Source organism: Harmonia axyridis, chromosome 3, assembly GCF_914767665.1.
Source record: "Harmonia axyridis chromosome 3, icHarAxyr1.1, whole genome shotgun sequence".
NCBI lineage: Eukaryota > Metazoa > Arthropoda > Insecta > Coleoptera > Coccinellidae > Harmonia > Harmonia axyridis.
Window position 1 is genome coordinate 27,119,170 of NC_059503.1, and position 14,827 is coordinate 27,133,996.

Consider the following 14,827-nt stretch of genomic DNA (forward strand, 5'->3'; position numbering starts at 1 on the left):
GTGATTTATTCTCAGTTTGGTTTGGTAATTTATCATGAATAGACTCACGCCTGAACAACGCTTGCAAATAGTGCAATTTTATCTCGAAAATAATGGTTCTGTGCGGAATACGTATCGCGCACTACGTCAATTTTATTTTGTTTAGCGATGAAGCGCACTTCTGGTTGAATGGCTACGTCAACAAACAAAACTGCCGCATTTGGAGTGAAGCTAATCCTCAAGTGTATGTCGAAACACCGTTACATCCGGTGCGCTTTATGGGCTGGAGGAGTCATTAGTCCTCAGAACGTTACAATCAATGGTGATCGGTATAGAGCCATGCTTACTAACTTTTTCATTCCGGAATTGAACAACCATGATGTCCAGGAGCTGTGGTTCCAACAAGACATGTCACACAGCTCGTGCCACAATCAATTTATTGAAAGACACGTTTGGTGACCGCCTAATTTCACGTTTCGGACCTGTGAATTGGCCTCCAAGATCTGGTGATTTAACACCGCTAGACTACTTTCTGTGGGGCTATGTAAAGTAATTGGTCTATGCGGATAAGCCACAAATCCTTGACCATTTGGAAGACAACATTCGCCGTGTTATTACCGATATACGGCCACGAATGTTGGAAAAAGTCATCGAAAATTGGACGTCCAGATTGGACTACATCCGAGCCAGCCGTGGCGGTCATATGCCAAAAATCATATTTAAAATGTAATGCCACAAGATTATCTTGCGGATAAATAACATTCATGTAAAAAAAAAACACCCTTTAGAAATTGAGAGTATTTTCGGTGAAATTAGAATCCTGTATTACTAAAAAAAATTCCGGTGGTGTCCGGTTCCTGGCTACGGCCTTGAATCGGAAATTTTTGACTGATTCAAATCAAAAAATTCACCCGTTATAGCCAGTGTGTAAAACCACGAGTACAATTGGCACGTGAATGAACGAGCTCTTGACGTCAGACGTCAACTATTTCCTATTTTTTTTTATCCGATAGATCTAGAATATACTAATCTTATTAACTCTTCAATTTTTTTCTCGCACGTTATATTATCAAGGGACACCTTAACAATTATCGTTAATGTGCCGTTATGAGCAAATTACTGGATTGGGGGGCAATTCCAGGAAAACACAAATTTAAACTCGTTTCCGATCCAATTGCCTACGCTACCAATTACGTAATTGAATTCGAGATCTTGTTTTGGGTAATTTCTAATGCGCGCATTTGGCAATCCTCGAATTGAAAATTACGTACGACATCAGGTCCCTCTTTGACCCCCTCCAGGTAAAGAAAAAGGAAAGTGCACGCGTTATTCGCTGGTCGAGCCACAGATTCCTAGACTGTAATTCCATAAAGCAGCGCGACCTGTGAATTCGTGTTTTTGGGACCAATTTAAGAGATACCAACAGGTGAGTTTGTTTGAAAGATCTTGAGAGTATGTTTAAAAATGTAAACATGTGGTGTAACTTGACTTCCTGGGGTTAATCTTGAAGAATTTGATCAACTTTCGAAAGCTTAAAATTTTTGAATTATTTGGTTTTGATTTAAATTTTTCAGAATGTGAAAAGATTGCTTTATACTCACTTGGCACGAAATTCCTCGAAATTAGCCTCAGCTACATCTTTTCAGATTATGTGTTACTCAAAAAAATTAATTCAATAAGATTCTTAGAACTTTATTTCGGTAAATGTTACGATCAATCATTTCTGTGTTCAATTTCACTTCATTCTAGATTTACTATAGAATTAACTACTTTTGCGTAACCCAAATATTACAGGGTATTCCTAAATTGGAAGTATAAAGAAAAATGAGAGATTCCTTGGATAATTTCAAGAAAAAAAGGCCTATAAATATGGGCTAGCAAGTGCTTTGTTTTCGAGATATTGAGTGTTTCTTGTAGTCCTCCTTTTTTATTATACATTCCAGAACCAAACCAAAACTTATAATCAATTTATTCATCATATCTCAGTAACTAGATCTTTATAATTGTTTGGATTTTTCTGAGGATTACTAGAGAATTCTTTGAAATTTTTATCTTGAAATAAGTAGCAGATTCGACAAAACTACAATAAACTGAATAGTGTAGTTCTGGACTAAAGTTTTTATTACATTTTTCTAAACTACCAGTAGTCTACCAAAAAAAATCTGGAGGAAAGAAGAGGGAACAGTTCCAGAAAAAATATCACCCTCTAGATTTGCATTCAAAACTAGCATGAAACCTTCAATTTGGAATATCTATGCCAAATTTAACTTGAATATCTCTTGAAGGGAAGGTGCTATCAGAAAAATATAATCAAACTTTACCACGCTGCATCTCGGAAACAAAACGTTTACGGACCCATGTTTAAAAGACTTTTTTTTTCTTAAAATGATCCTACGAATCTCTCATTTTTATTTGTACCTCTAATTCAGAAATATTGTATGTCTTTGAAAGAAATGTGATCTTCCATAAAATTGTTATAAAATAATAGAGGAATATTCTTGTTTCAACCAATATCTAATGAAAGATATTCCAAATATTCTTCAACAATGTTGTTGCCAGATAACTTTCACTGGCTCGAAATGAAATTATTACGAAAATACAGTTAGAACAACGATGTCCGACCATTAAAAATGTAGATATTGGTATCGGTAGATATCCAAGAATTTCTCTTTTGGGAACAAGATAGACAACCTTTTTGAAATTTACCTTAAAAAAAATTGTCGTTAATACATTTCCTATTGGAGAAACCAAATATTAAATTTGTCCGACTTGTTGACGTGAGTTGAAAAAATGGCAATGACAAGTTTTTGCATCAACAATCGCATTAACCACTGTTTTCATCTGCGCTCATTATTGATTCAGAACATATACATATACTGTGTTATCCTAGATGATTAGATGAATCATAAGATGAAACCATGACGTACCAGGTTAAACCAATTTGCCCATTTTTTAAGGAATAAGAAACCAATTATTCTGCTCTAGGGGGTCCATGCTTATTTGGACTCGGCTGGACGATTTCAATTAGGTACCTCGCATGTTTTGGTTTAGCCGTTTACACTAGGTTTTTTCAATGATCGCTTCATGCATGTTTCCCTTAAAATCATTACACCTTGAAAACGGTAGATATTCTTTTATAGTTTTTGTTTACTGATATTTTAACACTTTACTCCATAACTAAAACCTGTTAAAACACGTGTTTTCTCCACAATTCGGTTTAATTCATGTACCTCAACGTTTCTCTAACTTTTCAGTAGAAAAATTCGTACCTATTTGCCTTCATCAGAACCCTGAAGCATTTTCTTGAGGTTTGCAAAAAGCATTTAATCACTGGGGGTCATATTATCTGGAAATTGTCACGAATTTTCTTTTCACTTAACCTTCAATATCTTGATCCAGACTCAACTCTATGTTCTGACACGTTTTTTCTGAAGCTTGGTAATAACGAGAAAATAACGGTATTGCATTGGCGGTGCCTTTTGTGTTCCAGGCCCGCAACTTATTGATTGACGTACTAAGCGATATGTTCGTTATACATGAGACTATTTTTATATCCACTTAGCACTAAAAAAATATATAGTAATTATTGATCAATTCACTAGCCAAGGCTTATTTTTAATAGATCTGTTTAATCTCACTTTGAGATCAATAAATGAACCTACCTAATTACTCAGGCATACTGGTAAAGCTAATAAAACGCAATGAAGGTTAAAAAATAAGGGTAATTGAAACGAAGATGATTATCACGTTATTTCTTCAAATACACCTATCAAGATCTCTTTCAAGATCCCCACCTAAAAAGATATATTTATTAACCACTGGTTTATCGAAAGATTCTCATAAGCATCTCTAGCTGAAGATCTAGAAGGTACGTTATATAATTTTGGAATTGTCTCTTGATCCTTTATTCGCATTCAATTAGTCGCTGAACAGTTTTTTCTTATATCCAAATAGCAAACTTATTGTATATCTAAAAATGACCAAGGCTAGAACTCAGGAAAACTCTCCTAGTTATAAGTTAACTGTAGCTGAGATTTTTGTAAGTCATATTGTTTATTTTCTTCTTCAGCAACAAAATGCCGACTGAATATATAGATGGACATCCAGATAGATGTGAAGATTTCTTTGAGGGAAAAACTATCCTCATTACTGGAGGTACTGGTTTTATGGGCAAAGTCCTGGTTGAGAAACTCCTGAGAGCCTGCCCTAAAGTGAAAAAGGTTATACTGCTGATGAGAGACAAGAAAGGCAAGAGTCCAGAACAGAGATTAAAGGATATTTTTGCAGGACCGGTGAGTTAGAATATTCAAGCATACGTCTTTGGAACATTGGCATTTAATTGATAATAGACGAGATAATTTTATGACAATCGAAAGCTAGTAACTTGGTAATGTTAACAAGATACGAGCTTGAGAAATTTGTCATAAAATTAGGAGGCATTTATGTAATAATATAATATATATAATATTCTGACAGAAAAATTTATGACTTCATTAAAATTCAACTAAACATTGGATTCGTTGTTGTCCTCTACTATAGATGATCTATAACCATTGCATCGTGAGCATTTCGGGCTGATTTAAATACTATATTGTTAAACGGGTCAATCATAATTTTATAGTCATTATATTACGTTTTTGCAAGAGTTTGCACTAAACTTTCCACATTGTCTTCACCGTTGCTCTTAAATGTATGTATATGTCTTTTTTCTCATCGCCCAATCTTTTAGTATCAATTCTTCTAAGGTCCTATGTTCATTCAATTCATATTCTCGTTAGCAGAAAATATGCATAATTATTCCTCAAATATACAGGGTGTTTCTTAATTGGAGGTCAATATTTAAGGGGGTTATTTTGAAATACAGGGTGGTATGAATCATTTATTATTAATATCTACAATACCACTTCAGATATTTTGATGAAATTTGTCATACATGTACTATGAATCAAGAGGCATTTTTTTAATGTATCAATTTTTTTTTTAATTTCCACCAGTTCTTACGTAATTTGACCGGCCTATTTTGGCAGACATTGATGGTATGCTACAAATTTTCCCTGAAATAAAAATTATTTTTGAAATCCCCAATCATGTATTACCAAAGTTGGTCGCTTGACCCTTTTTCAATCCGATGCACGGTTTTCGCTTAAAAAATAAAAACCGTTTCTCTGCATGATCATAACAATATCGTTAATATATTATACATATGACAATATCAACACGCAGAGACATACGTATATTTTATTTTTTTAGACGAAACCCGTGCGTCGGACTGAAACAGTTCAAGAGATCAAATTTGCTCATAATTCAATAAATATTTCATTTTTTTTATTTTTGAAAACTTAACCACCCTGTATCTCAAAAGGTAAAACGCTTAGGACATGTTCATATAAAGTTTTTTTTTAAATGGGCCCAAAAATCACCCCCATAAATATTGACATTCAATTAAGAAACACCCTGTATACTGCTTCTACAATTTTTCTTTGATTAGCGCATTTATACTATGTTATACTTCGAACATAAGGTATTGCCAAAACTTGACGTTTTGAAATTTGTTTGGAATGAAGTTGTCAAACTCAATCGTCTTGTCATGGTGATTGATAATTGCACTGAATGCAATTATCATTGTAATGTTGACATGATTGGGTGAAATTGTATCATATGACACAAAATGACAAAATTTAATTGGTTGCTTGAACTGTCAAAAAAATTCCAACGGAAGTATTGTGCTTTCGGATAATTATGCTTAAAGAGGTTCAAAGTTATTGGTGTACGCTTTCTAATTGTGGATTTCAATGAATTTCTTGATTTCTTTCTCATTATTTATTAGAAATTGGGTGATAACCGCAAAATGTCATAAATATTCGAGCATCCGAATAATTTATGTTTTTCATTACTTTCACATCAAGTCATTATGAAAACAACTAAAGATCTTGTGATGTATACATATTTATATTAAAATGTTAATATGATCCACAACGAATTAATTTTTTTTTCTTGAACTTAATATTTGACAACTCCAGCTTATAATTAAATTTACTTCTTTACGTACCTATTAATTTATTATAATGTATTTTGCTTTTAGTTATTTGATATGCTGAAGAAAGAATGTGGTCCAGATCAGCTTAAGAAAGTTGTGCCTTGTAAAGGAGATGTCTCTGAGCAAGAATTGGCCCTAAAGAAGGAAGATAGGGCTTGGTTATGCGAGGAAGTAGAAATCGTCTTCCACTGTGCAGCCACCATAAGATTCGACGAAGGACTTAAGAAAGCCGTACTTTTGAATGTTAGGGGTACGAAGCTGATGCTAGAGCTAGCCAAGGGAATGAAAAAGTTGTTGGTGAGCATTTGTATTCCTATTATCTGAACGTAAAAATTTTTTTTAGTAACGGTAGTTGAAGTTGTTTCTTCTATAAATCCTTATATATTCAATACCATAAATATAATTTTTCTAACTATGGTAAACAAAGATTAACACTTTCGTTGTTAATCTAACGGGAAGATTCTTTTTGTGTCAAGATCAGCAGGTCAGTTGCAGTTATATAATCTTCATAAGAACGTATTGGAATTCTCTTGTTATATAAGCGTCTTCAAGATACTATTCTAAGCGAGATGTGGGTCAACGATCGTCTGTCAACACATACCGGTAAGAGTTGTGCAGATCAGAAGAAAGTCTTATGTTAATTGATACTCGCGGTTGCAACTATTGACACAGTTGAAATATGCACAACGTGAAAAAAGTTGATGCCTAAATATACTAGACAGAGTGTCTGGTAGGAATGCAAATATTCTTCGGTTGATTACTTCATTTTTCAAAATACGAAATGGAAAATTACAATTGAAATAATATAGTATTTCTGTAAAGAGTAACAAAACATAATTTCATAGTTATTATTTGAATACTTTTTGCATTTCTAATATGTTTTTGTTTACAAAAGGAGAGCTGAAGCCTCTTTACAAAAGTTTACATGCTAAAGCCACTTGGTTACACAAACAAGAGTTGAGCGTGTTATCGACTTCTATAAGATCCATCACATACAATGTTCAAAAAATTATTTATATATTTCTATTAATGACCTACCTACTTGCTAAATTGGTTTTCAAGTTTATTGAAGATAGATGCAGCTTTGCGATAGAACAATATTTCTCCGATTTGAAATTTGCCAAAGGACCTCAATATGTCAATACCAACATCTCATAGACAACAAGTATTCTAATCAAAGTTGTGTTGTTAACATAGTTAAAATATTGACATCTTCGAACTAGGGGAAATATGATACGCTAGACATTTGTAACCAAAGGTAAATTACTGAATATATGTACTATAGTCCGTTCAATACAAGACGGAGCAATATGAACAAAGCAAATAGTGTGGTTTGCGGTTAGGGCAACTGTTATTGGTCAAACGGTCATAAATCCTACCCTTCCTTCGTCCTTAATAGACAGGATCGTACTCGCAAAGGGATGTGAATATCACTTGTAAATTAGTGACTTGCATATCCATTTCACAGAAGAGTAACTAAAAAAGTCTAAAGCTTCACTTGATATATATTCTATGTTTAGATGTTTTGTATATTTTATTCGTAGATTAATATGGATTACAAATTGTATGATTAAGTGAATTATCCTTAGTTCGACTCTGGGTGGACAGAACCTCTTGCTATTCGAAGATCCTCCTATTTATGCGCGAAATAGTTTATATTGCTCCGTTTGTATTTGAACAGACTACAGACACCTGCATAAAATTTAATATTATATTTTACCTCATAGCATGATTTCCAAATAGTAAATACAATAATTTTTGGTGTGATTCAGTATAGAACGCAGGTAATATTTCAATATTAAAATGAATGTCCATGATTATTCAAATTCTGTCAAGACTTAAACTCTTTACGTTAATCAGCAGTTATCAAAACCAAATCCAAAAAAATCGAGACAAAAGTATAATAACAATGCTCTATTAGAACACAACCTTCAAACACTTTATCGAGAGTGTTTACGGTTTAGTCTCTATGTTTTCAATTTGGTATTGACAATTGGTGATCAAATTATTGAATACTTATTGATTAAGTCTCGGGAGAGACGAAATGCTGTATGAAGGTAATAAAGATCATTAATAATATAAGCAAACAAGTTTGTTTAATATACAATCTTGAGAATTTTTTGGAATTCAAATATTTATGATCAAAATTTGGATGGCAATACTTATTTTTGTCACTGATAAAACATAAATTTTTTGATCACGTTAACTAGTTTGATTATAGGTAGGAGAAAAATGCGAGTTTCTCTATTTTATCACCAATAGGATCAAACCGAGAATTGTTAGTATAATTAACGTCTCTGAGATATCCTCACAAAAATTATTCAATACTTATTTCGATGGCCACGCAATGCTTTAAAACTCAACACATTAATTAATGAATCCTTTTGAACAATTCTTATGAAGTACCTAACTGGCAATAATAGAATCATCTCAACTTGATGCAGTTATAGTATATCCAAAGTCACTTGAACTAGTCCATAAAAAAACGCTTGGCAAGATGTCCCTTTGAAGTGGATACTGCTATCCACTAAATACCGAGGTTTAGTTGAAAGTATTGTTAGTCAATAAATTCACTACCCCCAAAGAAATTTCTAGAAACTTGGACAACTCTTGTAAAATTGAAATATTCCGGCATCCTCCAAGTGACTTTGGATATACTTTACCAGTAAAATCACTTGTACGTCAAGAAGGATCCATGGAGTTTAGAAGAAAATTCTTTGTTAGTGGGTGTGATACAAAACTCCTAAAATCAGCCTTCTATACAGTACATTATGCATGTCTTCAACTTTATTATCCACCTAGAAATCGCATATGCAACGCGCACAATAGATATATTCAAAAGATGCAACCTATGGGACTATGCTATGCATGTGTTAACCCAAATATCCATAACGGACATCCTGAAATTTCTATGGACTTGCTTTCGAGCTAACCTAAACATACATATCTAATAAATTTAATCGAAATTGGACGAGCTGAAAGCGGGGTATGAAAATACCTGGCATTTACCGTTTGCACATACATACTCGACGATGCTCTCTGGTACCTTATTATTTCGAAAAAAGAGACCGGGAATTCTTGAAGATTTTTTTCTTTGAGTAATTTGAAGTTCTCAAGATGCTTTCAGTGAGCATCGAATTTGGGACACCTTGTACACTATATCAAGTAATGCTATAATTTTTACGGGACCAAAAACCCAAAAGGGGAAGCCAGTACAAATTCCATCAGAATCGGAGAAGAATTGATAAGGCTGATGGTTTGCGAACATACAGATCATAGACATACTCGTACACGAAACCAGAGTAGCTCAGAATGGTTCGAAATGCATTTTACTAGCAAAAACTTCAAAATCACAAACCAAACTCCTTTTTCACCCTAAAAGTGATCGCAAAGATTTATCTAGCTTCGGAAGGTATATTCGGAGGCAATATCGGTGATTGCTCGTTCATAGTTCACTTCTATTTCAGTTAAAAAAGGCATGATAATTCCATTCGTCGGCGATGAAGAAACAATAGGTAGCTCTTGAGCAATTTAAATGTCGCTGATATTTCAGTGGCATATTACATGTTCAACAGTTTGCTTCTTTAAGTGCCCACTTAATTGAAAGTAGAACACGTCACTCCAAGAGAGCTAATGCGGACAGTCTTTAGAGCGCTTGTTCTCCGAACCGTCACAATGTTTGCTGTTTTCGATGGCCTCAAACGATAATGTTAGACTCACTGATGACGAGTTCGTCCTCGAATTCGATTCTGCCTGTCCGTATAAACGATAATTTTCAAGCTTCATGCAGAAATTTGAGCTGATTACATGTTCGGAACAAAAGAAGATTCGAGAAGAATGTTGTAAAACAAACATAATACAGGGTGGCCATTTGAAAACGAAACAGACGAGATTACAGACGAAATAAAGTTTTTCGATAGAAATGCTCGGACAGGTCGATTTCTGTTTCGAGGGGGACAACTTAAGATGTAGGTTACGGACGCATAGCGCTTCAACCCTTGCTACTACAACCCTCACCCCCAAATTTTGAATAGGGAAGATGGGGTGAGTGATACCTCATTTGAAAGGTATTTTAATACTGATTTCAGCACAGTAATTGTTTTTTCATTTTATGCATTAGTTCTCGAAATATTCTTAACTAAGTATTTGAAAATGAAGTGGTGTTTTCATGGCAGTTGTAGTGTTTCGTGAAAAATCGACATTTTGAGCTTCAAAACAACCATGACTGTGGCTTCCTTCCTAACTAACTAACGCATGAATATTTCGAGAACTAATGCATAAAATGAAAAAACAATTACTGTGCTGAAATCAGTATAAAAATACCTTTAAATTGAGGTATCACTCACCCCATCTTCCCTATTCAAAAATTGGGGGTGGGGGTTGTAGCAGCGAGGGTTGAAGCGCTATGCGTCCGTAACCTACATCTTAAGTTGTCCCCCTCGAAACATAAATCGACCTGTCCGAGCATTTCTATCGAAAAACTTTATTTCGTCTGTAATCTCGTCTGTTTCGTTTTCAAATGGCCACCCTGTATATTCGTGATAACAGATCCGATTGGATTGAGATTTTGCATGTATACAGGGTGAGTATTTCAGTTGTGCATTTATTTCAACCGAAGTATCTTGAGGTCAAAGGAAACTTTTTTACTTTACCTTTTTTCCGATTCGGCTCGGTTGAAAATATACAGGCTGTTGCAAATCCATAAAAAATGTAATTTTTAGTTATATCACGCAAATGTAACGGAGTCGAAGGAAGTAATTTTCGGAATATAATTTTTCATTGATGTGACGAATCTTTTACGAATATAAAATTCCATCAAAGTCCGGTCAACTCCAGAATGCCTGCTAGAGTAAGTGAGAAAAAAAATCGAATCGGAAAAAATCATCAAATCAAGGTTTTTGACTTCTTTTATTTGAGCTCCTTTCGCTTTCGAACTTTTGAATGTTTCCGAGTTCAGTGTCATTTAATTTCAGGAGACAGCATTATTGTAATTGATGGCTTTTTGGATTTTTCATTCAGCATTGTAGTTAGTCGCAGGGAAAACTGAAAATGACAAGTTAGATGTTTCTTCACTTTTTTGGAACAACATTCACAAGTTGGATATTAACTAAATTTAGAATTTCAATTTTTTTTAACATTTTCTTGTTATGTAGTCAGACATAAGGTCTTCAAGACATTTCAATGACAATATAATGAAAATCATGTTTGTCAAATGGGCAACTACCATCCCCATTGACATCAAGCCAACTAGCTGATCGCATGATCTAAGTTTTGTGAAAGTCACAATCTCAGAATGCCGAACGGCCTTCCACAGGCCGATTAAAATTTTTGGAGATGTTTCATTCCTAAATCATCAAATCCGTCGGTTTCACTTAATTTTGTGAAGATTGTAAAAAGTAGCATAACAATTTTCTGCTTCAATAACTTGAAATTATTTCATAGGTTTTCGTTCATCTTTCCACTGCCTACTGTCATCTGAATGAGAGGGTGCTCTACGAGAAGCCTTACCCTCCACCAGCAAGTCCACATCACGTAATCCAATGTTGCGAATGGATGAGCGACGACATTTTGGACTCTATCACACCAAAGTAAGTTCATGCCCTAGCTAAAGTAGCACCTACTTGATACTTAATGTTTAAGGATTCTCGGAAACATTCCCAATACCTATGCATTCACCAAGGCATTGGCCGAATCACTAGTATGCGATGAGATGGACAACTTACCAGTTGTAGTCCTTAGACCATCAATAGTTCTTCCTATCTGGTTGGAACCTATACCTGGATGGACTGACAACATCAACGGACCAACTGGTCTTCTTATCGGGGCAGGAAAAGGTGTAATAAGGACTATGTGGTGTAATGGAGATGGTTATGCTGACTATGTACCAGTAGATATTGCAGTAAACTGCATGCTTGCCAGTACATACGACTGCGTGTACTTCAAGTGAGTTTGTTCGCTTTCATATTTTCTGAAATTCTTTCATACTCATCCAGAATTTACCTACATTATTTTCCATGAATTTCAGGCAACGAAGGATATACAATGTGACCAGTTCTGCAGAGTACAAAATTTCATATGAGGAAATCATAAACCTAGGTAGAAAGATCGTTGAGACCAAGATTCCACTCAACGGAGTGGCTTGGTACCCAGGAGGCTCGATGAAGAAGTCCAGGACATACCACAGAATCTGCTTCTTCTTGTATCATTTGGTCCCAGCAGTGTTCGTAGATGCCTTACTCGTTTTACTAGGATACAAGCCAGTGTAAGTACGTTTCTTCAAATTGGAAGAGAAATCGGGAGAATCTGAAACATAATTATATTCTTCTAAAAGAAAATTAACAATTTTCTTATTTTTTTCTGAATGATGGTGTTGCAGGTTGATGAGGGTCCAAAGACGAATTGCCAAAGGATTTGAAGTGTTCGAGTATTACGCAAATAACCAATGGGACTTTCACAATGAGGATTCAATGGAGGCGAGGAAACTGCTCAATCCCACAGAGAAAAAGAAGTACAAACTTGACGGTGATGGTATGAATTATGAGGAATATTTCACCAATTGTATACATGCCGCCAGACTGTATATCTTGAATGAGACAGATGATCAGCTTCCAGCAGCTAGGCGACACATGAAAGTGTAAGTGGGACTTGTTTGGCACAAAAAGGAGTGCAAAGATATATTTTCTCCTTACTCATCTATTATCTCATTTGGTATCAAGAAATCTCCAAAACCAAAACAATATAATCAGTAGAATAGCAAAATTTTCAAAGTCATTATTGTATGACTTATAGCTTTTAAGGAATGGCTTTTGGCTAGTGAGATTTTGATCGGCTGGGAGGATTACTACGAAACATCAACCCATTTTTATTAAATTTCATTTTAATAGTTGAGAAAAGCTTTTAACGCCGTACACCAGACGCTTCAATTTTTTTTTTTAATTTACACATAACCTAATTGGCGTTAGATAAATGCATAGGTAATATCAATATTATAACGGGGAAATATTGCTTCCTAGTCTATTGGAGATATAATAGAAAAAGCATTGTGATCCCTTTTGGAATGAATAAAATTTTTGGTATCCGATTTGAAAATTTGTGCTCGCAGATTTCATTTCAGACCTTTCAGAACAATTTTGGATTCGTGTCAGATGATCTGTATGTCTGTAAAAGTTACAGTTTCAACAATTCTGAAATAAATTAAATATACTCATGGGCGCCCGCAGAAATTTTTCTCAGGGGGGGCAAAATGAAAATTATTGAAAAACGATAAGGCGTCCTTGATTTTCATTGAAAACCGGAAAAATTGTTGTGAATCCATTACTTTCTTTTTTTCCTTGCTCTTTGTATTGATAAAGTTATATTGAGGGTGTTGTGTTGAAAAATGAGGAAATCAAAATCTCAGGGGGGGCCATGGCCCCCCCTGCAGATGGGGTCGATAATGTTGCAGTCCAAAAGATCTTATCTGGCGGTAAACCGTTCGGACAGTTACAGGATGGCCTTGTTCTCTAACCACTCATAGCCAAAGATCGAGTTGTCGCAAATCGGTCTCTAATTGTCATAAGTCTTAGACGATATAAATGAAATACTTATGGTATGAAAATTATGTTTGGTTCGTAGATGCTCTAATACGGATTTCAGCTTTTTTCAGAAATAGGGTACACATTGAGCATGCTCAAACGTGAAATTCCTTTCATTCTATTGCTCCAATGTTGCTGGAATTTGATATGAATATATTCGAACTGAGTTGTAATTGGTTCTACACCAATTTAAGGGAACACAATGTGCGCTTTGCTCATGTGTAGGCTTGAAATTCCCGAAAACTAAATATTTTACGTTCTACTAATCCGATATTGATAAAAATGGGTATTGATATTTGAGTAGTTCCAATGCATGTTCAGCTCATTCGGATATGCGGTGAGCATTGCTCTCTTACGATCTTGCATTTTGATTAAATTTGAATTGGATATTCGGACAGGTGCATAAACGGTTTCATAAAAATTTCAGAATTTTCATGCTGGTGAGAGGTTCTTGATAAAATATTTTTCATTATTGTTCTTCCTCCTGATCATTTCGTAGCTGAAATTTCTCTGTTCGTAGTGATGACATTTTTAATATCGTACCTTTATTTTTCAGGATGTGGTGCGTGGATAAATTATGCAAGTCCCTGATAATTTTTGGTTTCATGTATCTATTGTACAAATATCTACTCCTCCCTATTTTTACATGATTTTTTTGCTCAACAGGATAATATTCGATGAAGAAATATGTTTATTAGATATAAATATAAATTTTGTATGACTGTGAAAGAGAACATTATGTTGAATGTATAAGATTTATTGTTATTGTATTGTATTATTATTTTCCAATAGAATTTAGTTTTAAGTTTGTGTTTTCATTGAATGAGTTGAGTTAGAAGAAGTGTTAAAATATTTCTAGAAGTTCCATTAATCGAGTTTTAAGTTTTCTTGTAAAAATATAATTCGGAGTTCTAATACGATGATATAACTATTTGGAATTACTACAGAGCTACAATTTCCCGCCAATCTTAATAGACGCGACTTAAAAGGCGGTATTAATAAAAATATCATCTATTTACAGGATGTATCAGAATAACACCGAAAACATGTCAAGGGTGATTCTGTAATTAGGTATAATTAATTTATTGAAGCAACAGCATGACGTTACTTATCGAAGGGAAATGTCGTTTCAAGGCTGCCACAACAATCCCTTTACTGATTAAAAAACAAATTTTGGAATTCTATATTCTGAGCATTTCGTCGTATAATGGAAGATAAATAAATATCAAATTGATTT

At 34.4% G+C, this 14,827-nt stretch overlaps 1 protein-coding gene across 2 annotated transcripts; it reads left to right on the forward strand.

Annotated features, from left to right (window-relative positions):
* Window positions 1-1,247: 1,247 nt before the first annotated feature.
* On the forward strand, window positions 1,248-14,395 carry LOC123675758 (putative fatty acyl-CoA reductase CG5065). Of its 2 annotated transcripts, none has more exons than XM_045611253.1 (8): window positions 1,248-1,405; window positions 4,049-4,271; window positions 6,062-6,313; window positions 11,459-11,604; window positions 11,657-11,959; window positions 12,042-12,278; window positions 12,393-12,650; window positions 14,147-14,395. In XM_045611253.1, the coding sequence occupies exons 2-8, from the start codon at window positions 4,056-4,058 to the stop codon at window positions 14,238-14,240; spliced, it is 1,506 nt and encodes a 501-aa protein (XP_045467209.1). In that variant the 5' UTR covers window positions 1,248-1,405; window positions 4,049-4,055; the 3' UTR covers window positions 14,241-14,395. The 2 variants fall into 2 exon arrangements, with proteins under 2 accessions (XP_045467209.1, XP_045467211.1); XM_045611255.1 differs by lacking the exon at window positions 1,248-1,405 and adding an exon at window positions 3,798-3,847.
* The last annotated feature ends 432 nt before the right edge of the window (window positions 14,396-14,827 follow it).

Bases quoted from the DNA above. Each gene is read 5' to 3' on its own strand.
- LOC123675758 (XM_045611253.1), top strand. From the start codon at position 4,056: ATGCCGACTGAATATATAGATGGACATCCAGATAGATGTGAAGATTTC. The intron at 11,605-11,656 runs GTAAGTTCATGC...TTAATGTTTAAG, and splicing joins TTGGACTCTATCACACCAAA to GATTCTCGGAAACATTCCCA. The intron at 11,960-12,041 runs GTGAGTTTGTTC...CATGAATTTCAG, and splicing joins TACGACTGCGTGTACTTCAA to GCAACGAAGGATATACAATG.